Source organism: Pseudorca crassidens, chromosome X (assembly GCF_039906515.1).
Source record: "Pseudorca crassidens isolate mPseCra1 chromosome X, mPseCra1.hap1, whole genome shotgun sequence".
Classification (NCBI taxonomy): domain Eukaryota; kingdom Metazoa; phylum Chordata; class Mammalia; order Artiodactyla; family Delphinidae; genus Pseudorca; species Pseudorca crassidens.
In genome coordinates, this window is record NC_090317.1 from 49582748 (window position 1) to 49609308 (window position 26561).

The 26561-nt window shown below is 35.1% G+C and overlaps 1 protein-coding gene across 5 annotated transcripts in view; it reads right to left on the bottom strand.

Annotated features, from left to right (window-relative positions):
* The window catches only part of DIAPH2 (diaphanous related formin 2), an 891422-nt gene that overhangs the window by 799892 nt on the left and 64969 nt on the right, over positions 1–26561 (bottom strand). For 4 of the 5 annotated variants that reach the window (XM_067724059.1, XM_067724057.1, XM_067724061.1 and 1 more), the window contains exons 4-5: positions 9612–9716; positions 4631–4651 (exon numbers count right to left, since the gene is read on the bottom strand). In XM_067724059.1, coding sequence (XP_067580160.1) covers positions 4631–4651; positions 9612–9716 — 126 coding nt within the window. The remainder of the gene's footprint in view (positions 1–4630; positions 4652–9611; positions 9717–26561) is intronic. The other variant, XM_067724058.1, reaches the window with a different exon arrangement.

Consider the following 26561-nt stretch of genomic DNA (forward strand, 5'->3'; position numbering starts at 1 on the left):
ACACCCTACTGCTTGCCCTAGGCGCTCAATTATTTCTGTCATTAAGTTACTTTATATTTAACATTGTTAGGTCTGGTCATTATAATTCTATTTTCCAATTATCATATGTAATCATGTCAATTTTTACCCTTTTTTCCCACAGAAGAATGGTTCTTCTTCCTCCTGTGGATACATTATTCCTGGTTTGCAGTGAAATCAAATTAGTCATTTTAGCTGATTCCTAAACCTGTTTCATGCAATGTGTTACTAAATAATAAAAACAATTTATTTTCTTTCAAAAAGTTTACACTTACCTATAACTAGAAGCCATTGAAAAAGTCATTCAGTTCTTTCTATCTCTATCCCACTCTAAGTTCTCTTTTGCTATCTTAAGATATTGATAAGAAGATATTCTATCCTTTCTTAGATAGCATCTATAACAAATCTTCAACTATCTTATTAAATCTTTAAAATAACCTTGTCAATATTATCTTGAGACCATATATGAATTTTTATTTTTTTTCAAAGCCCAGCAATAATCTATACCACATAACACATAGCTTCCAATAAACAGGCAAAACATTCTTTCTTCCATCCAGCCAAATCCTTCCCACCATTCTTGACCCAGAATAAATCACTCTATTAAATAGCACACATCTTGAATACTTAGCAAAAAAAAAAAAAGAGGCAGCTCAAAGTCTCATCTTGTTTTACCATGTTATCTTCATGTTTTATGTCTGTTATACCAAGCATTTCATAAAATTTAATACATTTAACCAAAAAATGTAATTTAGACCTGCTATTTGCAAGGTTCTTAATATAATAAATATATTAAATATAAACAATAAACTTCAAAACCATCCTGAATTGAGTATTATTATCCTCATTGTGTTAATAGGGAGACTGAGGTTCAGAGACATTAAGTAAATTATTTAAGGTCACACAGTTAGTACGTAGCAGAGTTGGAATCTGAGCTCAGGTCTATTTGCCTCTGAATCCATGACCTCTACTAAAATTTGTATCCCTTCATAGGGTCTATATTGTGGACATAAAAAGACAGACCTGCACGGTAACAGAAAGTATTATTCAAGGACATACATTATTATAAACTAAAGTAATATAGGTGTATTATAAAAAAGGCCCTTAAAGAACATATAATGTAATAGAAACTATAAAATAGAGTAGAAAGTGATTCCAAAAGAAAGTTAAAAATAAAGTGCTATAGAAGTTCAGGGAAATTATTAGGAGGAAATCAGGAGGTGGGGGAATGGGGGGGAAGGTCATCGGGATAGACTTCATGGAAGAGCTGAGGATGGGGAGAATGTTGACACAGGAAGGAAAATATTCGAAGCAAAAAAAAAAAAATGATCCAATGAGCCAAGTCAGAAGCAAGACTGCTTGAGGCTGAGTGGATGGTTATGTTCAGGTAACAGCCTGATTTGTAAAGTAAATTTCTGAAAGAGAATAGTGAAAACTAAGGCTAATGGTAGTCTGACATCAGGAGGACCTCAAATGCCTCCAATTCTGCTTCTAATCAACACTGGAGAGATAAAAGGAAGACAGGGACATGAAGACCTGGTTCATTACATATTCCATCTTTCCAGTTTCAGTCTGACTTCTACATCACTCATTTTTTGACCAACATATGTAGTCTTTAGGCAACCAGAATACTTAAAGTGGCTATTCTAGGATTTCTTCTCTGTTGAACACTTATGAAATTCTTACCTGTCCATTTTATCAACAAACACTTCCCATCTTTTGTAGATTAGTGAGACCACGAAAAATAAGCCCTTTTGTACCTGACTTTCAACTGGTGATTTTAAATATTTTTCTTCACTCCTCTCTCTAGTCTCAACAAACAACAAAAAACCTTCCTCCTGAAGGCACCCTTCCCACCTAAACTCTAGAATTAATCCCCTCATCACTTCCTCTAGAAGCTGGTCGATCCCTAGAGTATCCTCCCCTTATTGCAGGATTTGCAAACTCCAACGTAAGAAGCAGCTCACAGATAAAACAACGGGTATGAAATCATTTCTATTGTAGATCAATCATAACATCTTTCTCATAGTGTCTTTCAAAACACTCTCAGACAAGATGAAACTGTTCGCTAAACCATAAGCAGCCACTTTGCAACCTTTCCTATATTACATCTTCAGGCCCTATCTTATATTCTGTTTTCCTGTCTACCTTCCCCATTAGACCTAGTATTTTGAGAGCACCAGCTATGTTCATTGGGGAAGAAAAACATATAATTTATCATAATAAAATGTGCTAAATATTACAATTGAGCTATATACACGGTGCTATGGAAAGGAAGGTGTTATCTAAGATGGCTTTTCCTTCAAAGACTGACATGAAGCTTAATTTTGATGGATATTTAGGAGCTTGCTGGGCACACTCAAGAAGAAAAGGGCATTCTGGCTCAAAGAAGCAGACTGTGCTTGATTTAGAGGGATTAAAGAATAGGATGTTAAGGAATTGCCAAGTGTTCCTGTACAGACAGAGGACAGGCACATGTAAGAATGCAGCTGGAGGTGAAATTAGAAAAGGAAGCGGGGATAAGATCACAAAAGGAATAGGGAGCCATTTGAAAGTTTTGATGGGGTAGCAGCAGCATCTCTTGTAACCATGTAGAGCATGTGTGGGTGGGGTGTGAGAGCCAAGACTAGGAGAGTATTGAGGAGACTGGGGCAGCCACAGGTGTGTTAAATCATGGGTCTGAGATTAGGGGAGAGAGCTGAGAGTTATTTAGGAGAAAGAACTTGGTAACTGGATGTGGAGAAATCAGTAATCTTTCAGTAGCTTCTAGCATAGGCCATTGGATTGCTTATGGTACCAAGACCAGAAATATAGGCTGGCTCTGGCCCACATTAAAATGAGCTCCAGATTCCTTCATTGCCCCAAACTCTGTTATTTAACCCCACCCTTATACACTTAAGCCTCCAGTTTAATGCAGGTCCTCACTGACTCACACATGTCTCCTAGGTAGCACCCCAAACAAGTCTCTCTATCCTAATCCAGTATTTCTCAAAGTCAGCTCTTGAGCCTACCTTATCAGAATCTCCTGTGGTGCTTGATAAAAAGGCAGAGTTCTTGGCCCTATCCCAGACCCCATGAAGGGCAAAACCTGCATTTTGATACTTTCAACTTTGGGAACCACTAGCCTGATCCAGCCTACCTACTACTATCAAATTTATTTTTCTTAAACCCTGCTTCCCTCATGTCACTTGCTTGCTCCAACTAATTTCTAATCTTCTACCCAGACTTCAAGATCCTCTTTCAACTTGATTTTTGAATCTTTCCAATTTACTTTTTTGTTCTTTGTTCCAACAAAGTCAACCTCATCTCTCATTTCCCTCTTCTCCCCCCACCCCCTCCCAAACACAGTTTGGTTCTTTCTCCAAGCCTTTGCATTCAATATTACTTCCACAATCTGCGAGCGTCTCTATCATCTCTCCTCCCCAGTCAAATCCCAGCCACCAGATCCTGAAAGTCTAGAAATGTGCATGGAGTTTTCTCTAATTACTCTAATCCTACTTCTCTCTCCTGCTCATGTATTCCTATTACACTTACAATCAGCCAGCACAATTTAAGGTTTGATTATTTCAACATATATTATTGAAACTATAAGGTCTTATCTCATTCTTATTTTCCAGTCATCAGTGTGCCTAGCACAGTTCTTGGCACATAATAAGCACTGAAGAAATATTTGTTGATTTTTGAAATCATCCCAAAAGATGAATGGCTTTGTTTTCCCTTAAATGTCACGTGAATTCAAAAAGAAAAAAAAAGAGGACTTCAATTTTTAAAAGCAAAACAAATGTAAATATATTTACTATTCTAGATACCACGGTACCTGATGATGCTAAAGATAATGTTTCCTGGCCTGTTTTTGAAATGCAGACTGCTTAATCATGAAGGCAAGGTAATTACAAATAGCTCTTAATCACAATACAGGCCACTTTTGGTGTATTGGTATAATAGTGTATCATGTAATTGTGGCACTGAAATGCAGTGTCTGTAGTAAAAGAACCTTTAGAAGACAGCAACAGAAAGAACCTTAAAAGATAACGCAAGCCAATCACTTCAATTTATCCACTTAATAACTGAACCTCAGAGAAACTACATGACTTGCCCAAAGTCACAGAGCTGATGAGTGGCACCCAACAAAGACAAGCACGCAGGTCTCCTGACTGAACATCAAAGGTTGCTCTCGTTACACTATGTGCTTAGGGATACTAAAGTCAAAGTCAGATACTTCAATAAGAATTCCTGTTAGCATAAACCAACCTTTTATGAGTCTCTGCCTGCCATCCTGAAAAACTGAGGTAAAACACACAGTTTTATCAGAATCATAAAGACTGACACGGGCCCAATTACGAAAAAAAAAGAAAAAAATTTTAAAAAGAAGTAAAACTTTCTAAGACAGAATATACAAGCATATTCTACTTCTAAAGCATTTCCCAAAGCCATAGGAAAAATACTTACCGTAGCTAAATTCTATTCACCTGATCTTAATATTCACCTCACTGTTTTGGTAAAATATACACCAAAAGACGAGCCCAACATATAAAATACTATAAGCAAAAATCACTCAATCCCCAAAAGCACAAATTCACTACTAAGGGTAAAACACATCTTTTGTACTCACCATAACTTTACTTCCAACTATCTGCATGCAGTGGTCAACGGAGAGTGGTTATGGTGTAAAAAAAAACAAACAGCAACAGTATTAGTAATCAGAAGCTTTTCACAGAAGTTAAGTGTTTAGTAAATTAGTAAATAGCTACCCCCATGTATACTTTTAATACTTTAGATCTAGAGGCTAACACAAGTAAATCAGTATTGATTTCTACCATATTTCAAAAATGTGTAAAGTCTGCAGAATAAAGATTCCCACATAAAAGATTATTAAAACTTAAGGATTTTTTTTTTAATTTTCTGTAATGGGCTTCTCAGCTAGTGCAGTGTAAACATCAAGTAATGCAAGATTAAGTATAATCGGGCATCAGATATTTTATCAGCCCACAACCCCTCAAAAAAATTGTCACAAGAAAATCGAATTTTTTCCAACATTGCTTTTTTCTCTTTCCTTATTTTAACAGGTATACTATTAAGGTTGAAATTATGTATTTTAGAATATAAATGTTGCATTTAAAGTCATGCATTAAGTTAATAAACTTTAGGTTGAAAACTGGAATATTTTATATTGTTATGAATTTAAGGTTTAAAATATTGTTTTATATTATACTTGAAAATTACAAAGCAGATAGATTGCTTATGATTCTAGTTTTCTAGATCATCCTAGAATTTCTATTATAAGAGCACAGTTTTGTATATAATGCAAAGACAAAGAAGTAGTTTGTATTTAAACATAGTTATTCATAAGGAGGAAACAGTTCAAAAATTACAACCTCGACTGAGCTTTTCTAACGGTTAAGAGAAAAGAGAATTTCTGAGAATTTGTGTTTAAGAAAGCAAGAAGTAAAATCATAGTCCTAAAACATAATTTTATACTAAAATCCAATCCAAATCATTGTTATCAGTTTCCTACACTTGAATATCAAGCAATGTTCAAAAAAGACCTAATCCACAATTGAAAACCATTAATCTGATAGCAGTTTTATTATCACTATGTGCTGTTTTTCAGCTAGTACTTTAAAAATAAAAATCAAATATAATTGAAATCCCAATAAGAATTCTAAGTTTAACAGGATACTGCAAGATACAAAAAGATAATGACAGTTTCCCAGTAAATTATTTCAGAGGAATCCATGAATCTCCAAATAGAGAAGTAGCTTTCTTAAATATTCATTCAACAGACTATTTACAGGCAGTGATTATTTAGTTGAATAAAAGCTTCTGTGGTGCCATTAACCACCTTCTGAATTGAAAGATATGCTACTGACCTAAATTATTTCCTCCCACCAAAAAGACAGAGATCTTATTTGTCTCTTGTTTATTTAGCACAGACATGAAGCTAAAAAAATGAATGCAAGCCTTCTTAACAATTAAGGCAGGTCTATACTCGGTGAAACATTTAGCTAAAGCACATACAGCAAAGAGATTAGATGAGACAAGGAAAGCTAAAAGAAACTGGTTTGGTCATGTTTGGGTTCAATTGTTTCACCATATCTAGGTGATGCCTCGAAAAGATCTGAGAAAGAAAATATCTGATAATGGCAAAGGCAAAACCATTAATATATGTATATGCACATACAAGTAGATATACTACAGCTCTCAAATGCTTATTATATGGGTCAATCTAAAAAAATTTAGAGATGTATTTGGTATCACTATTTTGAATTATTTCCTATTGAGAGTTTTTTAAATCAATGATACCTTTCAATGTATCTTCATGAAAATATAATTTTACATATTTTTAAATCTCAACTTCAAAAATTGCTATTTAAGTTAGAAATAAACTAGTTTCTTAATATTCTCATAAGGACATTGACATCTGGCAAACTAATGTTAGGATTTCAGTGACTAATTTTTCCTCATATATAGGAAAAATTATAGGCTGTCAAAAAATAACATGCAACATTCCCTCTAAGTCACTGATTTCTTGTGCCTCTCAGGATTATGAATTGATATGACAATGTTGCAATATTAACAAAGCTTGGTTTTCCATTTCTGAAAACATATGTTGGTGTTTTGAAAACAAAGGCTCTTCCAGATTATCTGTGGCCAAATTATCTACACATACTAACTACCCTAGATCAGGTCCATAACCGCACTTGCTACAATGAGCAAATGAGTACAGCTCCAGCAGAGAAGAGGCTCTTTTCCACTCCCTTAAAGTCCACTCATCACTGACAGAGTTACTCAAGCTACTTTTTCCTTCGCATTCACACAACTTAACATTCTCTACTAAGGAACTTGAAAAGGAAAAAAACTAAGCAATAGTTTTCATCATTATCTTTCAATTTCCTTTATATTCTCTTATTTCAGGCTAATTTTGGCATAGTCAATTACACAATAAAAGACTCTCCTTTGCTTTAGAAACAGGTTTTGAGCCCAAACCTGTGTATTAGTTTCATGTTGCTTTACGGTCCTTACCCAGAAACCCAGGAGAATGACCCACGTCTCTTACTGAGCTCATATTTTATTTGTTTTTCAATTCCACACAAAATGACTAATGCAGGTGTTAAAGGTGGAAATGTACAATTTATGTTTAAATTTAACTGTAATTTTCACACATTTTACATATGACTACAAGACATTTTTCCACCATGGACTGTAGTCCTTAACTTTGCTTTTACTTCAAGATGAAAGTTTTGGCTACTTGTAAAGCATTTTCATAAAGAAGTGGTTACAATCATATCTACTTTAAAAGTGGAAACATTTTTAATCAGTGTATCAATATAATGAAAAAGTAAGCATAAAAAGGTATGACAAGCAAAGCATATCTAAAGCCTAATAAAAAACAGCAGGATGGAAACCTTGGTTACACATAGGTAAATGGGCATAGGTTAGGTTATAATTTATGCAAATGTTATTGTCATGATCACGAAGAGGTCAAAAGATGAGAGGATGGTTTGTCACTGAATGGCATCCCTATCACCTTCAAAAGGAAATCACATATGCAATTTCCTTTGTTTTCGCCACAGAAAACACAGCACTAATGAATGTCTCCCCAAAGTGAGAAAGCTTTAAAGCATGCTTATCAACAGGCTTTCTTTCATCATAATATTTGGTCCATGAAAAATATTTGCAAATAAAATGTATAACCTTAGAGCTCTAATGAAAGTTCTGTACACACATCAGGTGCTCCTATGTGTGCTAAAGGAAGCAAATAAGGATCACATACTAAATAGTTATAGTACTGATTTTGAGCCTAACACCTTAAATATAGTATTTTCATGTCTTTTGAGAAACATTCAATTTCCATGTTTCAAATAAAGCAATTGTAGAGAGCTCATCCAATGTTTACCCAAAGTTTAGCATTTTAATCTTAAAAATGAGTCTATAAATTAAAAGTGTGCATCTCTCTGGTCAGTTGAAGAGGAAACAATAGGATAAGTGAAAACAAGCTCTACATAGAGATAGAGTCAATATCAAAAGGTTAAGGAGTAAGAGCTTCATACAATCTTGATTATATTCAGTCCCACTTACACAAACAAAAACAACAAATGAGCCAGAAACACTAACAAAATCTTACCATTAAAAACACCACATAATTATTCATGTATTATTATCTGTACTTTGCACTCAGATTTAGCTATATAGATTTACTAGTGTATTTGCCTTTAGGTATTTGAAAAATAACATTGAATGTACACCCTGCACTTCCTAAAGCATTTTACTGTGAACAATAAGCTGACTACAAAAATGAGGAGATTCATCAGAATTTCAAAGCAAAACCTATGCCTCACCTAATTCTATTGAAAACGATGCTCATGGCAAATTTCACTTATCACTTGAAACATATTTCTGCCCTTGGATACCAGAAGCAAATTAAAAAACATGCTGTTGCTCTGCTCTGGCAGAGCTGCAATGCGTTATGTTTAAATAGTTCAGCATTCAGATTTAGCTTGCTTGAAGTACAATATGGAATCAATACAATTGTAGAATTCAGGGCAAAATGCATCAGTAATTGCCACTGCAATTACTGTACTGAAATAGCATTAATAGGATAGCCAAATAACTTTAGAACATATTTTTCCACTGAAGAGCTATTTTATTCACTGGTCAAGTTTTTACATTTAAAATATGTATGTCTTAAATGTAAATGTGTTTGTGTGTGATATACATATTACACAAACATAAAATCACTGTGTGATACATACATACATACACACATGTATATAATATATAACAAATATAGTGATGTTATGAACTCTAAATGTGAAAAGCTTCTTCTTTACAGAAATGTAAAAGATATATTTCACCATTTCAAAAAATACATTTTTTCTTACAAAAATAAATCAAACCTGAAGACTATTTTTGGAAGCACCTTAGGAAATGAACAAAGCAACACATTCCATTAAAACACAAAGATTTTCCTGCTGAAGACAAGTCTTTTCAATGAACCCTACTTTCAAGTCTTTTGAGACTCGCACAGATTTCATTAAAGCTCCTATTAAAAACCCTTCTTTATGTTAAATTTTGCTGTATAATAACAATTATGAGGTAGTTTACATAGTTAGCATCACAGAAAATAATGAAAAAAACCAAAACTGCTTATTAAAAACATTGCTAAAAATTTCATGCAAGCAGATACCGGACATATAGCTTTAATGTAAACTTAGTTAAATCTTGTGACTAGGCTATGTTTGTATCTTCTCCCTCAAAATCTGAAATGTTCATGTAACAAACTGTGTATTAAGTGGAATACCTGCAAACTGCTGTCATTTGTTAGTAAGTACACAAAAACTCAGCCCCAAAACTTACTGGATTAACTCAGAGCCCTCTATCCTTAGTCTGTCTTGTTTATAAGAATGGAAGTCTCTCTAATTAAGAACAGTTTTGAAATATATACAAAATGTATTAAAGTACATGTATATGCTTCTTTTATGAAGTCTATATAAGTACATTGAGGCAAGAACTTGGAGAGCCAAGATTTGTTTCTTTTTAAGCAGATAACGCTAAGCTCATTATGTGGGTGCCAGGAGATTCTCACTACTTACAGATTTGGCAGTAGCAGAAATATACTGGACGACCATCTCACGCTTGGTGGTAAAATCTTTGTTTCGTAAAGGAGCTTTTCGTTCTTCATTAAGGTTCATGTCCTCCTGTTAAAAAGAACATTTATTGTGAGCATTAGCAAATTTCTGCTTACGAGTTTCAAAAGTGATTAGTAAATATTAAACAACAAGGTCCTACCATATAGCACAGGGAACTATACTCAATATCCTATAATAAACCATAATGGAAAAGAATATGAAAAAGAATATATATATATGTATGACTGAATCACTTTGTTGTACAGCACAAATTAACACACCATTATAAATCAACTAGACCTCAATAAAATAAATTTTAAAAAAAGAAAAAGAAAAAAATTAATATTTTTTATCTTAAAATAGTAAGTCATGCTATGACTAACAACAACCGTCATTTTTCTGGCTCCTTCACTATTATTTTTCACTCTATATACCATAATCTTGTATAAACTTTACCATATAATCATGGTTCATATCACTACCTACTCAATAAATGAGCAGAAAGAAAAAAACCTTTTAACTATTTCATAGAATAAACTGGCAATTTATAGTATAGATATACATCATACCTTAGCAAAGCTATTTATTTACACTGATAGCAAAAATAAACAGATAAACAAACACTTTACTATTTGGCATATGTTCTCATAGGATCATTATTATCTAGAAGAGCAAATATGATTTGTAAATTAATAGGAAATATATAGCTACAATATGTCACTGAAGAAAGATTCATGAGAAGTTGCTGAATTTGGAAAAAAGAAAATCAGAAACATAGTTACCCGTATAGGGATAACAAAAACTACTCACTGTAGAGAAAAATATTGTTACGACAACACATTGTTTTGAGGTTCAATAAGCTTTAATTTGGTTGGAAATCTTCCTTTATATTGTGATACACACACATGTATAACATTTTCACTAGACAAATTATTTTTCTTCATTTTGAAACTCATGTTAACCCCTGCAACACATTAAGACAGGGGCCCCCAAACCCCAGGCCATGGCCTGTTAGAAACTGGGCCACACAGTAGGAGGTGAGCGGCAGGTGAGCAAAGCTTCATCTGCCGCTCTCCATCGCTCGCATTACAGCCTGAACCATCCCCCACTTCCCTGTCCTTGGAAAAATTGTCTTTCACTAAACCAGTCCCTGGTGCCAAAAAGGTTGGGGACCGCTATATTAAGACACCCTTGAAGGGTCACAAAATCAAGTTGGAAAGGACTATGCTTCAAAAAGTAACATCAAATGAAAAGACAACCTACAGAATGGGTGAAAATGTTTACAAGTCATATGTCTGATAAGGGGCTTGTATATAAATTATAAAAAGAAGCCTTACAAGACAACAATAAAAAGACAAATAACCCAAATACAAGTGGACAAAGGATTTGAATAGACATTTCTCTAAAGAAGATATACAAATGGCCAATAAGCACATGATGTTCAACATCATTATTCATCAGGGAAATGCAAATCAAAATCACAGTGAGGGCTTCCCTGGTGGCACAGTGGTTGAGAGTCCGCCTGCCGATGCAGGGGACACGGGTTTGTGCCCCGGTCCGGGAAGATCCCACATGCCGTGGAGCGGCTGGGCCCGTGAGCCGTGGCTGCTGAGTCTGCGCGTCCGGAGCCTGTGCTCCGCAATGGGAGAGGCCACAACAGTGAGAGGCCCACGTACCACAAAAAAAAAAAAAAAAAAAAAAAAAATCAGTGAGATAACATTTCACTCCCACCAGGATGGCTATGACAAGAAAGGTAATAACAATTGTTGGTGAGGATGTGGAGAAATTGGAACCCTCACACACTTCTGGTGAGAATGTGAAATGATGCAGCCACTTTGGAAAACAGTCTAGCAGTTCCTCAAAAAGTTATACTTAGAGTTACCACATGACTCAGCTTATACCCAAGAGAAATGAAAACATCTGTTCACATAAAAACTTGTACATGGGGACTTCTCTGGCAGTCCAGCGGTTAAGACTTTGCCTTCCAGTGCAGGGAGTACAGGTTTGACCCCTGTACTGGTCAGGGAGCTAAGATCCCACATGCCTCAGGGCCAGAAAAACAAAAAACATAAAACAGAAGAAATATTGTAACAAATTCAATAAAGACTTTAAAAATGGTCCACATCAAAAAATCTTTAAAAAAAAAAAAGAAACTTGTACATGAATGTTCATAGCAGCAGCAGCATCAGAGTGGAAACAATCCAAATGTCCATCAAGTGATGAATGGATAAACAAATGTCATATGTCCATGCAACTGAATATTATTCAGCCACAAAGAGGAATGAAGTACTGATACATGCTATGGCATGGATGAACCTTGAAACCACATTATGCTAAATGAAAGAAGCCAGTCACAAAAGGCCATATATTGTAAGATCCCATTTATATTAAATATCCAGAACAGGCAAATCTATAGAGACAGAAAGTGGATTAGAGGTTGTCAGGGGCAGGGTAAGGTGGGGATGGGAGAATTGGGGTGTGACTGCCAACATATACGGTGTTTCTTTTGGGGGTGATAAAAATGTTCTGAAAGTGATTGTTGTGATGGTTGCACAGCTATTTGAATATATGAAAAAAACACATTGAACTGTATACTTTAATAGAGTGAATTTTATTGCATCTGAATGGTACCTCAATTTTTTAAAAACAGAAAAAGAAATCAGTATTTTTATCCCTTTACTTGCTTAGTAATTCTAACCATTACTATTCTTTAATCAAGTAAACTAATAGGCCAACAAAGAAAAATACTAAAATTATTTTAAAGATTCGTATGTGAGAATGTGGGGGAAAAAACAAAGGATACAAAGGAAAAAACAAAGGATAAAAAGTAATCAAACTGCATCAATTGAATAGTAACTTCAGTGACAGCAAGAATCTCATGATCTATAGTTGCACCCACTGCAGTGACTCCTATGATGATTAATTCACAATCAATACTTATAAATTTCGTGTATATATACCTATCCCCTTTGATAGGCAGATGAAGGAAGGAAAGGACTTCCACGTCCTTCACCTTGAAATACTATACCTCTATTAATTCAGCTTCAGATTTTATGGCTTTATTGGCAAGTACATCATTCTGCTGACTCATATTGTGTTTGTTTCCATCAAAACCCCCTAAATACTGCTCATGTATAATGGACTATGTCCCTACCATCTCATAACATTCTGGTTAAATTATAGTCTCCTGCAAATGTAGTTAGCATGAATCTGCATCCCCAAGTAGAATCGACTCTGGAACGGTGACAAGATTGTATTTGTACACGTCACAGCCAGGCTTAACAGTGTCACCTTTGGCAGTCTCTAGGTAGAGAGTTTGCTCTCCTTCCAGTGACATTTCTATGTTACCATGTACCTCTAATCCAATTTTTAATGGCACACACTGCTAAGATCATGCTATCAGACTAGAGTCATGGAGGCAGGCAGGACATTAAGGGGAATATGGAGAATACAGACCTCAGAGGAATGTCAAGATTAATTGTGATCATGAACCCAAGCCTCGTGTATATTAACTAGCCATCAAAGAATTCTAGCTATTAGTGTTATTATCACTTCCCTGGTCTCATTTCTTTTTTTTCCTGTAAATGGCCTAGACCCTTCTTTTTTTTGTTTTATTTTTGTTGGAGTATAGTTGACTTACAATATTGTATTAGCCTCAGGTTTACAGCAAAGTGAAGCAGTTGCACATATACATATATGCACTCTTTTTTTTTAGATTCTTTTCCCATATAGGCCATTACAGAGTATTGAGTAGAGTTCCCAGTGCTATATAGCAGGTTCTTATTAGTTATCTATTTTCTATATAGTAGTGTGCATATGTCAATCCCAATCTCCCAATTTATCCCTCCCTGCACCCATACCCCCTGGTAACCATAAGCCTGTCTTCCACATCCATGACTCTACTTATGCTTTGTAAATAAGTTCATTTGTACCCTTTTTTTCTTTTTTACCACTTTTCATCTTACCCCTTAGGTTTGAATGATACAAGCTTGTTTGCAGTTTTTCTACATACACTATGCTGTTACACACTTCCATTACTTTGTTCATGATGCTGTTCTCTCTGCCTAGAATGCTGTCAACTTCAGCACCCTCTTCATCTATTAACCCCCATCTTATCCCACCTCACCACACCCCACCACACCCAAATCCATATCGGGCTAACTCATGTACTTCTGCTAATTCTTCAGATTTCCCCCAAAGCATCTCATTTAGAAATGACTATCTTCATTCTATTCTTCCATATTAATTTCCTATATTGTATCAATATAAGCTAACTGAGGGAAGAAACTGGGTTCTTTTTTTCTTTGTATTTCCAAGCAAAGAGTATGCGTTCCTGGAATGCACCAGGCATTTAATAAATATCTGTTGAACCAATGTGATACTTAGGAGCTTTTCTCTAAATATTTTAATTTGCTTTACCACAAACACAAAATCCACAAAACCCATTAATTTATAATTTAAAATCCATTAATTTATAATCTTAAAATAATCAAAGATAACTATAATTGCTGTTCATGCTAGGGTATATTTTTAGGTACTAGGGTATCATTAGTTTATTCTCTTCAGGGGTACAGGTCCCCTCGAGATAGAAGTTAAAGAATACTTGAATAATTACTATTGAGAAGCAGAAGGAAGAGCGCAAGCATTAGATGGTGAAGTGAAGTTCAGATTTAAAAACAGCGAGTGGAAAATCCAGCCTTAAACTGGGATCAATGCATGTTGCAGAAACAGAAACAGTTACTTTATAGAAAATATATAGACATTTTTAGCAACTGTATAGAAAGAAGGAGCAAGTATTACTTCTTACAGAGGAGGAAAAGATGTAAAAATATAAAGGGTTGACATTTACCTTTCATAAAACAAGTGAGGAATTTTAAAAAGAAATGTTCTAGCCTTTCTAGTTTTAGTAGAGGAATTATCTATAGAGCAAAGCCACAAACATTTTTTATACCTATAAATCTGCTGCATAGGTTGATTGGGACTAGGTACCATTCACATGAACAATGACTCATCTTATTTTTACAGAAAGAAGCAGCATACTACTAATTAGGCAGCTAATACTTCCAAATCATTAACTCCAGCTTTATAATACAATCATAAAACTAAATAGAGCAATACTCATAATTCAATATTAATTCTAAAAAATGTAATTGACTATGAAACTACTAAACATACTGAGTATTTTTCTTTTTAATTGAAATATAGTTGATTTACAATGTTAAGTTTCAGGTGTACAGTAAAGTGATTCAGTTATATATATATATATATATATATATATATATATATATATATACACACACACACACACATAAATATTCTTTTTCAGATTCTTTTCCATTATAGGTTATTATAAGATATTGAGTAGAGTTCCCTGTGCTATACAGTAGGTCCTTATTGGTCATCTATTTTATATATAGTAGTGTTAAACACACTGAGTTCTTATAGTACTCAAAACACAAAAGCAAGCTTTTAGTGTATTTAACATTTAGTTAGTACTTCCACAATACATGAGAAGAATGTGGTATTTTGTAATTTAAGAAATGCTGAAGTAAATAACTGACCACTTATAATATTTGTATCAAGCCATGTTTGTAAACACTAAACCATTTTATCTCCTACCACTTATGCCATGATGCAATTTCCCTATTATAGACAAACTCCTTCACTTCTTCAGCAAATACACATTGTATTCTTAAAGTTATAACTGAGGAGCCGTATAAGAATAGAGTCAAATGAGAAGGTTAAAAGTTGAACCAGCTGCCTATTCATTCATTTGTACTCTCTTTCATTCATTCATTCTCATTCTCTCTCTCTTTCTCCCTCTCACCGTCCAGTAAATCTTTAAACAGGTGACAGTACAATTTTTTAAACTTTCTCGTGTCCTAACATCATTTTCTATTTTCCTAACCCTTCCACTGTTTTCCTCACTTGTTTTATGAAAGGTAAATGTCAACCCTTTATGTTTTTACATCTTTTCCTCCTCTATAAGAAGTAATACTTTCTCCTTCTTTCTATGCAGTTGCTAAAAATGTCTATATATTTTCTATAAAGTAACTGTTTCTGTTTCTGCAACATGCATTGATCCCAGTTTAAGGCTGGATTTTCCACTCGCTGTTTTTAAATCTGAACTTCACTTCACCATCTAATGCTTGCGCTCTTCCTTCTGCTTCTCAATAGTAATTATTCAAGTATTCTTTAACTTCTATCTCGAGGGGACCTGTACCCCTGAAGAGAATAAACTAATGATACCCTAGTACCTAAAAATATACCCTAGCATGAACAGCAATTATAGTTATCTTTGATTATTTTAAGATTATAAATTAATGGATTTTTACATTTATTTCTTTATTCTTTTCTAAAGAAACGTTCATATAAAGATATGCTCTATAGATAATTCCTCTACTAGAACTAGACAGGACAGAACATTTCTTTTTAAAATTCCAATAAAAGCATCAGGAATTTTCTACATAAGTAAATAAATGGCCAATTGTACCTGGTATTAATTAACTACCTCATGTCGTCAAATGATCCAGTTAAGTTTACCTATATAGAATGTAGCAGCATAACATATAGAAGTTTACATGGAAAACAAAGTTAAATGGGAAAAAAATTGTCCAAATACATTATCCCTACAAATGGTATGGAGCCAAAAGCCGGGGCAAGCAAGCATGAAATTAAGTGAATGTTACTGAGTACTGCACAAAAAGTCTTCAGCTATTTCTACTTTCAGGGCCAATTGGAGGAAACTACAACTATGAACACCTACATATACCTCTTCACCATCAATAAGGTAAATTCAGAACATCTATTTAGCTATTAGGAAACCCAAATATTATTTTTACTCTCCCATAATCCTTAATCCTGAGCTCAACATGGAACCAGTGTCCAGAATCCAAAGATTACTTAAAGGATCCACTGTGGTTTGTGAAATATTGATGTTTATTCAAAATACAAGAAAATAAGCTTCAATATTTAACATGAGAATAACACTGAAGCCCTCACTGGATCCGTAGGTCCAAATGGTACATGAGGTATCTCAAGGGAAGAGTGGGGTATTCACAATGCATATTTTTTCACTGTCAGTGTACTGCAACGTACTGCAGTTTACAAGTACCTGGTTAAGTGGACTTACAGACTATTTTACCAAGTTTTAACTAAGTCAACCCTCAAAACAACAACAACAAAATAGAAAAGTAACTTTAAAAGATTCTTGCAAAGACAACAGATTGAGGATAATAATACCAATAATGCAAGTACAGAGGAACAAGAAAATACTAGACTGTTATATCTCCTACTCATAGGTCTGAGCCTTTCATCAGTCATATCATATGATAAAAGTAATAAAAATATAAGGCTGATAAGAAGCTGGTCCCACAAGATTAAAAATTAGTAAGGTAACTATCTGAAATATGCATGTATATCAATTATCACTGATGACTCTCATTTTATGTGCATATCGCACCTTAAAAATATTAGCTAATGATAGTATAAAGCTACCTCAAACTTGCAGACCATTTAAAATCCAAACATCTAGACCATGAGGAAAGCTTTTTCGACTTTCTCAGCAATAATTAGAATCATGTGATATGCAATCCAGTACTTAGTGAAAATTTGTAAACTTAATGACACATGTTTAGAAGACTCTTTTGAATGTTTTCTTTCTTTAATAGCAAAAGACAAAAGGTCCCATGACACTGGGGGAACACTTGGTAGAAGCAGCTGAAATAATACATGCAAAACAACATGGCAATAAACTAAAACACATTCCTTTGTCAGCAAATACTGTCAGAAGACACATAGAAATCATTGCTGAAAATTTGCTAAAACAAGTATTAGAAAAATTACTCAGTGTGGGAGGTTTATCATACAGCTGAATGAAAATACAGCTGTTTTTTCTTTTAAACAACTCAGCTTATATTATTTGCTAGATTGTTCCAATAATGAAATATAAAAACTACTTTTCTTTGAGTTGCTAATGGAACAATGTAACAGAGAAAACATACTGCCAAAATAAATGATTTATTTAATAAAAGGATGTTTCATGAAAAAACTGTAAGTGGGAAGCATTCCTGAGTAAGGAAGGTTAGCCCACATATAAAATTTAAACCATTGCAAGAAAGAAGTTGAAATCAAAATACACACAGTGGTATGCAGAGTCAAGAATGTAGGTGTTTTTTGTTGTTTTTTATAAAAGCAAGATATTTCAAATACTGTAAATACTTACAATATTTTAAAATGAGACAGGAAGTGAGCATGAAAACATGTATCTTACAGAGACATTTCCAGCTATTTCATGACAAAGTATTTTAAAACTTCTGAAATTTCACATGACTTGGGCATTTTTCATTCACAAAAGGACAAGTAATCCCTTAAGAGTTAACAACTGGTGAGAAAGTAACTGCTTTTCAAATGAACTTCACTGAAAAAGCCACACACTGGCAGACACAACTTCCAGGTGGGTCTCCTTCACCCTTGCATGACTCACCTCTTCTTTCTTCTTCCGGGTATTAGGTACAATGTCTGCAGCGGACACGAGTAGACAAACATGGGGGCGGGGGTCTACACATTAAGTATGTGGAAGGAAAAATGCAAAAAGCCCATGTCCCTGATGACATCTAGTGAAGCCCGTTTTTTAAAGCCCATTTTGAACCAATTTATTCACAAATATAAAAACGCAACACTTCAGATTAGTTCCAAGAACAACTGACCGTCATCAAGGGAGATGGAAATTTACTAGCCGTGGTTCAGCAGGAAACTTTTGCTTGATTCATGGATTGGACTGAGCAAAGTTAATACTATGATTTAATAAGTGTTGCTAATGATGTTCTCATTCCACTTGGACCTATGCATCGTTGTCAGATTTATGTTTCAACTATAACAGACATTAAAACAAATATCAAAATAAAATGGACTCGGAACTAAACCTTCTAATTAGTCTCTTTTTTAAAACAAGACATAAAAAATAATGACACACTGACATTGCTCTCACTAAAAAGTTATTAATCGCGACAGCAAAGGCTTTTGCACCATTAATAAATAAAATAAACTCATTTTAAATCATTTTAAAATCTTGTTCATTGCATGTTTTTCTCATTCTTTTCTATGTCTGTACTTTATACATAGTATTAGTACATACATATATGTGTATATTTTATAAATAAAACATATTGGTGTTACTTGCTCAAATATATTTTTTTTTCTAACGGGATAGGAAATTAGAAAGTTTAGAGACTACTACACTAGTCCAGATGTTGACACTTTTACTATAAAGGGCCAGACATTAAATGTTTTAGGCTTTGCGGGTCACAGGGTCTTTGTCACAACTACCCAACTCTGCAGTTACAGTGTAAAAGGAACTATCAACAATATGTAAACAAATGGCTGTGGCTGCATTCAACAAAATTGCATTTATGAACACTGAATTTCAGATTTTCATGTGCCCTGAAACAGTCTTCTTTTGATTTTCTGCAACCATTTAAAAATATAAAAGCTATTCTTACCTTGGGAGTCATACAAAATAAAAACCTAGAGGCAGGGATAGTGTCTTTGCCATCTTTATGCTCCCCTGCACCTAACAAAGTATCTGGCATTCAGTAGAGAGTTGTCAAATAAACTTCTCCATGATACAGAAATATGTCTTTGCTTTTCCTTTTTTTTTCCCCACAATTACACCTTACGTTCTGCCATATCACCTCTACCCTTGACAGCAAGGATTTTCCTTGAGTTGCTCGCGCTCGCTCTCGCGCTCGCGCGCTCTCTCTCTCTCTCTCTCTCTCTCTCTCTCTCTCTCTCTCTCTCTCTCTCGCTCTCTCTCTCTCTCCCTCCCTCCTCAGAACTTAGAACAGTACCTGGCATATGGAAGGCATTGGACCTTGATGAACTAAGTCATTCAAACTCTGAGAACACTTTAATGTCAAAAAAATAAAGACTGAAAATTCAGAAGTGACACTGGGTTTCATAGTATATTCAGATCTTCTCTTTTTCCTCCCTGAGCCCCTGTGCTGGCTTAAGTACTCACAGTAGCCTATTCACAGCTGTCCTATTACCATGGAAATCCTGTGTTTACTTGCTTGCCTCCCTGACTAAATTCTGAGCTCTCCGGGGGCAAGGGAGGAACTGGATTTATCTGTGTACCTGCAGCATGTAGCACACGACCTGGCACACTGCACATATCAATACACGGTCGTGAAAATGCCTTCATGGCAAAAAACACTAGTGGAACTTTTCAAACAGAAAAAATACCTTAGGAAACATTTCTATGTACAAATCAAGAACAGAATCAGTGAATTGTGAAGTTTATCAGCTACAATCAGAGTAAATTTACAAACCTAGTTCCCTTAATTCCTCTTCCTGGGACTTCTATCCTACTACTCCCTTATTTGTGAACTTTTGGTGAGAATTATATTTCGGAAGGAAATTTAAAAGTGACCCAGATTTAGCTAACTTTGAGACCTGTTTACAGGGTAAGTTTTGCTCCTCCTTTATATGCTTTACTTGGGAATGTGTGTAAGAAAATAAAATGACTAGAAATGATGCTGGCGTTCTCTCAGTCCAATGATACAGAGTAAGGATATTGGAAATATAAATGTAAAAAATGGAAAGTAGGCTATCTAGATAATTTCTAAGGATCTAGCCATTCCTGAAAATTATTTCCATGCCTTATTATAGATTTTAAGACCTATGTTACCAATAACTTATTTTACAGTAACTTAACCTTTAATTAAAATTACTTATGCTGAGAGCACTAAAAGGTTCTCATCCAAGCTAACCAACTCCTAAAAGACTGCTGTTGGGTGAGAAAGAAACCCATGACAGCAGTCAGGGGAAAACAAGGACAGCACCTGGGGTCCAAAGTCAAACAGGCTCTCAAAACTGATGAAAGGCAAAAGTGAGAGAACAAAATGAAAAGCTTTGGGATTATTTATGAGTTCTACCAGATGGAATATGGGACAGATAATTTAATATTTATTGCATATGACTGTACAATCATTAAATTATGCCCAAAATGCAAAATATATTAATGTAAATTGCTGAACAGAAACAAAGTATAAAACATCACATTTGCATGTGGAATCATATATTAAACATTGCCTTTAATAACGGAAGTTGAAATGAAGTGTGCCTAGAAATTAATCATAAATCATTAATCATCACTAGCCTCATCTTTTGTATACAATTAAACTATTTAATTACCTATATTAAAACACAGTCCTTATTGACATATCTGTAGGACTCTAATGTGACCAACACCAGCTGGACTTCCACTCAATAGATCCTGTACTAGGTAAAAGAAATTAAATTCCAACTTGAACTTCCAAGACATCTCTGTATATTTATTTTTTTAAGCTTAAAATGGAAATCCCCTATCCCCTAAGCAAAAAAAAAAAAAAAAAAAAAACAGTTTTAGAACAGTTGCATACAAAAGGGAAATAATATTCAAAAGGAAATGGACAGAGGGGGAAGGGTGAGCTGTGGCAAAGCGAGAGAGAGGCATGGACATATATACACTACCAAACATAAGGTAGATAGCTAGTGGGAAGCAGCCGCATAGCACAGGGAGATCAGCTCGGTGCTTTGTGACCGCCTGGAGGGGTGGGATAGGGAGGGTGGGAGGGAGGAAGACGCAAGAGGGAAGAGATATGGGAACATATGTATATGTATAACTGATTCACTTTGTTATAAAGCAGAAACTAACACACCATTGTAAAGCAATTATACTCCAATAAAGAAGTTAAAAAAAAAAAAAGGAAATGGACAGTGTCCAGACACATTTCTCTCCTTGCTCTGATTGCATTATTCAAAAATGAGCTATCGCTATTAAACATTTAATAGTCCTTAAGCAGTATTCTCAATGTACAAAGACCAGTTCAGTTATTCTCAGCAAGCTCAAAGGCTATGATACCTTAACATGTTGAATAGTTATTCAATTACAGCATTATTAATTTCCGTATATTTAAAGTGTAAGGGAGAAGATATTTCACCAGTCCTAATTAGAGACAATACAAAATGTCTCTGATTAACATGAAAAAGATGATAAATATGAACCTCATTCAAATTTGAATTGGGGGTTAAAGGTGATATGTAATATTACAATAGTTCAGTCATCTTTTAAAATTACCCTCCCAAAAATGTGGAAGCAGTATTGTTGTCTTGGTCCTACTACCTTTACCCACTTGTGGAAGATTTGAAAACACGACTGGGCAGAAAAGGGGAACAGGAATCTTAAAGAGCAAGTATAGTTTATCCCATGCAGGTAAATATAAAAATCATATAAAAACGAGTGAGGGTATTTTTTTCCACTCCTGGAAGTTTTAATAAAAGAACCACTTTCTAATTTTCAATTAATAGGCAATGACCACTCTCCAAGTACAAAATCCAGTTTTACAAACTACTGAACACATGCTGATAATAAATAGTGTGTGCTCCATGAAAAAAGCAGTCATCTAAAAGTTTCAAATTTAGAGCTTTACATCCATCAGCAATAGCCATGGATACCCTTACTCAGAAGATCTGTCTATACTTGTTTCCTTGAGCAGCCACAATATGAAAAGTGGCATATCAATGCGTAGAACAGATGTCATTGTCAATGGAACGTTAGTAATCTACTAACTCACTAGTAAAGTAAAACCTAACCATTCAGATCTTTCAGTTAACTGGACTCATTCCAGGATTTTACTTGACTATAAAGTGTCAAGTGGTGTTTAAAATGAGCTATTAGTAGTTAAATACAAGTTACAGTAATCAAATAAAAGAATTAACACTTTTTTAAAAATCTGTAGTAATTTCAGATTGAGCCCAACATTGCCCTATTATCTACATCTACAAACCTGTACAGGGAGAACTTCTGTTGACAAATATGATCCTCAGACATAACAAGAGTTTCAATTATCAGAGTAATAGAGGATTTATTTGAATATTGCCTTTCATTACTTAAGCCTTTCACCAAAAGTTTCACCAAAATATATCATCCCCCAGAAATTCCAAATAATAAATTATATTAGCAATTTTAATGTAATATATTTCTTGTCAAGCGTCTCATACTCTGTTACTGTCTATAATGTGCTATTTTATGTAATTATTTTAAATGTTTCACTCCTCAAGGTATGCTATCCTAAAACACATACAAGGTGTTTAGGCCCAATGGTCTAAACATTTGTAGTACTCTAAAGTGTAAAAAGTCTGAAAACAGGAATAGCACAATGAAGGATGAGAATCAAGAGAGACAAGATTGTCATAATAGCCATCAAGTAGGACAAGTACATCTATTACATTATTTGTACATGGAAGGACACCTACAAAGAATGAAATAAAAAAGGGAAATTTCATATCTGGAAATCTACTTCTGACGACTTAAGTGTCTTCTCCCAATCAACTTTGAAGATGGCATTTTAACAGTTTTCCAAAACTAAATTGTGGGCCTCTTTCTTTTCAATCGATGCTCTGGAAAAAGACAACCTTCTGTCATCAATAGGAAACATTCCTCCATCTCGCTTTACCTGCGAGGCAATGTATCTCAGAGTTGCCTTCTACTTCCACTTAGTATGCGTGCAAAGAAAGTGTATTAATTTTACATTTAGCTTAAATGAAATATTATTAAAGATAGAGATTATCAAAATGCCAATTTTTTAGATTTTTATGTACCTAAATTTAAGTTTGAGCTCAGCCCCGTATTAGCTAAGGCAAGTTACAGAACCAATTTCTTTAGCCTCTCTCTAAACTTTAATTTCCTTATCTGAAAAATGCAGTATAACTATGTTGCCTTCTTTGCAGCACTGTCACAAAGATCAGCTGAAACAATACATGTAAACTGCTCAGTTACATGCTGGGCCCAAGGGTGCACAGTAAATGAAAGCTGTGAAAATTCATAAAATAAGTTGTTCACTTAACCTGATTACAGACAAACTGAAGATAATAAAGAAAATGCAAAATGTTCAATGTACAAGTAGACTTCTCTCAAAGAAGAGATACAACCCTTAAAAAGTTTTTTATTGATCTTTTGTTGTTACTTTTAAGCAAATCATAATTGTCTGATTTCCTTTTCCAACATTCCCATGGAAGGAAAAATTCTCATTAGGGAAAATGTGGCACCAAGTTGTACCTTTCTTTAAGTCACATTTATGAATCCACAAACAAATCTTTTTAAAAACATAACATATTTAAAGAGGAAAGTGGTAATTTGTTGATGAAACATTAGAATTAAAATTCAAACCACAAAACGGAAATATTGTAAAAGGTTTGAAAACATAGTAAATGCTGTACACAAATTGAAAAAATTTATAAGTGCCAGGAATCATTTTTGCTTACAGCTATCATCATGTAAAAGGCATGTGTGTGTCACTGAAGCAAATGAAGAGGGTAGTAGAGGAAGATATCGAAGAGGTAAAGTGGGGATCAGATCATACAGGGCCTTACAGGCTCTTATAAGGATACTGGCTTTTGTACCCTGAGGGAAACAAGAAGCCATAGTAGAGATTTGAGAACCCAAGTGACATGACATTGTTCAGGTTTTAAAAGGGTAATGTTTCTGTGTTGAGAATATACTGCAGAGGGTCATGGTGGAAGCAGGGAGACCAATGAGGAACTGTGTTAATCCTAATAGTTCTACCACTATTGTAGCAGCCTAGGTGAGGCTTCAACTAGTATGGGACCAGTGAAGGCGGTAAGAAATGGTCAGCTCTTGTAAGTACCGTACTTTGAAGGAAGAGTGCATGGGTTTCCTAGTCAATTGAATGTGGAATGTGAGAAAGAGAGAGTAGACAAAGACAATTCCAAAGTTTTAGGCCTGAGTAACTGGACAGATGGATATACCATCAACTTAGAAGGGGGAGACACTGGGAGGAGCAGGTTTGGAGGGGAATATCAACAGTTTGGTTTTGGATATGTTACTTTTGAGAAGTCTACTGACCAATCAGAGAGAGATGTCAATTATGAAGTTTGATTATGAGAGTCTAGAGTTCAGACACGAGGACTAAGCTGTAGATAAATTTGAGAATTGTGAGAATAACAGTGGAATGTAAAGCCACAGTACTGGTTGCAATCACAAAAGAAGATAGTGTAGATAGAGAAGAGAACATGTCCAAGGATGGATCCCTGGGCCTCTCCAACATTTAAAGGTTGAGGACATGAAAAGGAATCCACAAAGAAGATTAAAAAGCAGCAGCCAAAGAGATAGGAGGAAAGCCAAATAAAGGGGGAGCAGGGGGCGATTTATGGCCAAATGCATCACCTGCTGCTGATAGGTCAGTTAAGATGAGAACTGAAAACTGAACATGGGACTCAGCAGCATAAAGATCTCTGGTGACACTGATAAGAGCCATTTTGATGGAATGGTGGGATGGAAGCCTGGCTAGAGTGAGTTTAAGACAGAAAGTAAGACGAGAGAAATGAGAAGCAGTGAATATAAACAAAATTATTAGGAGGTGTCTTCCTTCAAAGGAGAGTAAAAATACAGTGGTAACAGGCAAGGGAGATAAGGTCATGAAAAAGTTGTAAAGTGAGATAGCACATTTGTATGCTGCTGGGAAGGGCAGAAGAGAGAGGAAAAAATGATTGGAGCAATGTCCTTCAGTAAGTAGGTCTAAAGGAATGGAACCTTGTACACAAATGGAGGGACTGGAAGATGACATCTATGGTGGTGATAGGTAGCAAGACTGCAGATACTCAAACTTAGGTAGATGTGGTAGTGAGAGTCTGTGGAAGTTCTCTTCTGATCACTTCAGTTTACTCAGTAAATTATGCAGCAAGCTCATCAGCAGAGCATAAAGATGGGTAAGAGTTCTGAGGACTGAGCAGCAAAGTAAAGGTGTGAAATAGTCATCTAGAAGCACAGTGGAGGGAATGGAGTAGGGACATAGAAGATGACTGTGTGAAAACAGAAGGGCCTACTTGGGGCTTTGGAAAAGGAATCTGTTTCAGAATCATGAATAGAGCACCACTGGATTAGAACAGGCAAAACCTGGAGGACAGGAGGAAGACCAGATAGGAGGCTACTTTCGCAGCCCATGAGAAAAAGCCAGAGAGGGATACTGCCTAAAGCAGGGCAAGAGCATCTGGAGGACAACTGAGGAAACAGACCTAAAAGTCATTGCAAAAGCAGAACCAATGGGATTTGGAAAGCAATTAGACGTGACTGAGAAAATGAATGGCGTGGAAGAAGGCCCGTAAGTGTTGAGCTAAAGTGAACTGGAGGGTGGCAATGCCACGATAAACTAAAAGAACTATTTCACTACTGCAAAAATTAGTAACCGATTGGTTAGCTGATTAAAGGAGTAAGTATCATTTGAGTGAAGTTTGAGTAAAGAGAAGAAGAGTTTAAAATAAGATTTAAAAGTTTGATTAATGTCAAAGAATGTTTGTTTCTGTCGTTGTTGGTTTGGGGTGATTAAGATAAGACAACCGAGTTGCAAATTGAGGGGAAACTGAAGAAAGAACAGAGCTTTATTTGCTAAAAGAAGGAAATGCAACAAACATTTATAAAATTATTTTTATAGAAAGTTTTATGCCAGGCACTATTCTAGAAATATCATCTCATCCTAAAAATAACCATATGAGGTAGACCCTCTTATACCTTTGTTACAGTTATGGAAAATAAAGTGTAGAGAGGATGTATCACCTTCACAGGGTAATGTGATTAATGGCAGAGGCAGAACTCAGCCTCAAGGCTGAATGACCCCAAAGTCCAAGCTCTTAACCACTACACAAACATGCCCTGTAAAATTAAGGGCCTGGAAAAGGTAATATAGGTCGTTTAGCTTCCGAGAAGAGTTTCAGAGCTAAAGATCTCAGAGGTGGAATCATTCCAAAGAGTGACACAGTCCAAGGTGTAGTCATGTCTATAATTAGCTAAATACATGGATGCAAAGGTCAGAATTCAGGAAACCAAGGAACTAAGGGCAACAATGTGATGGCAAGGTT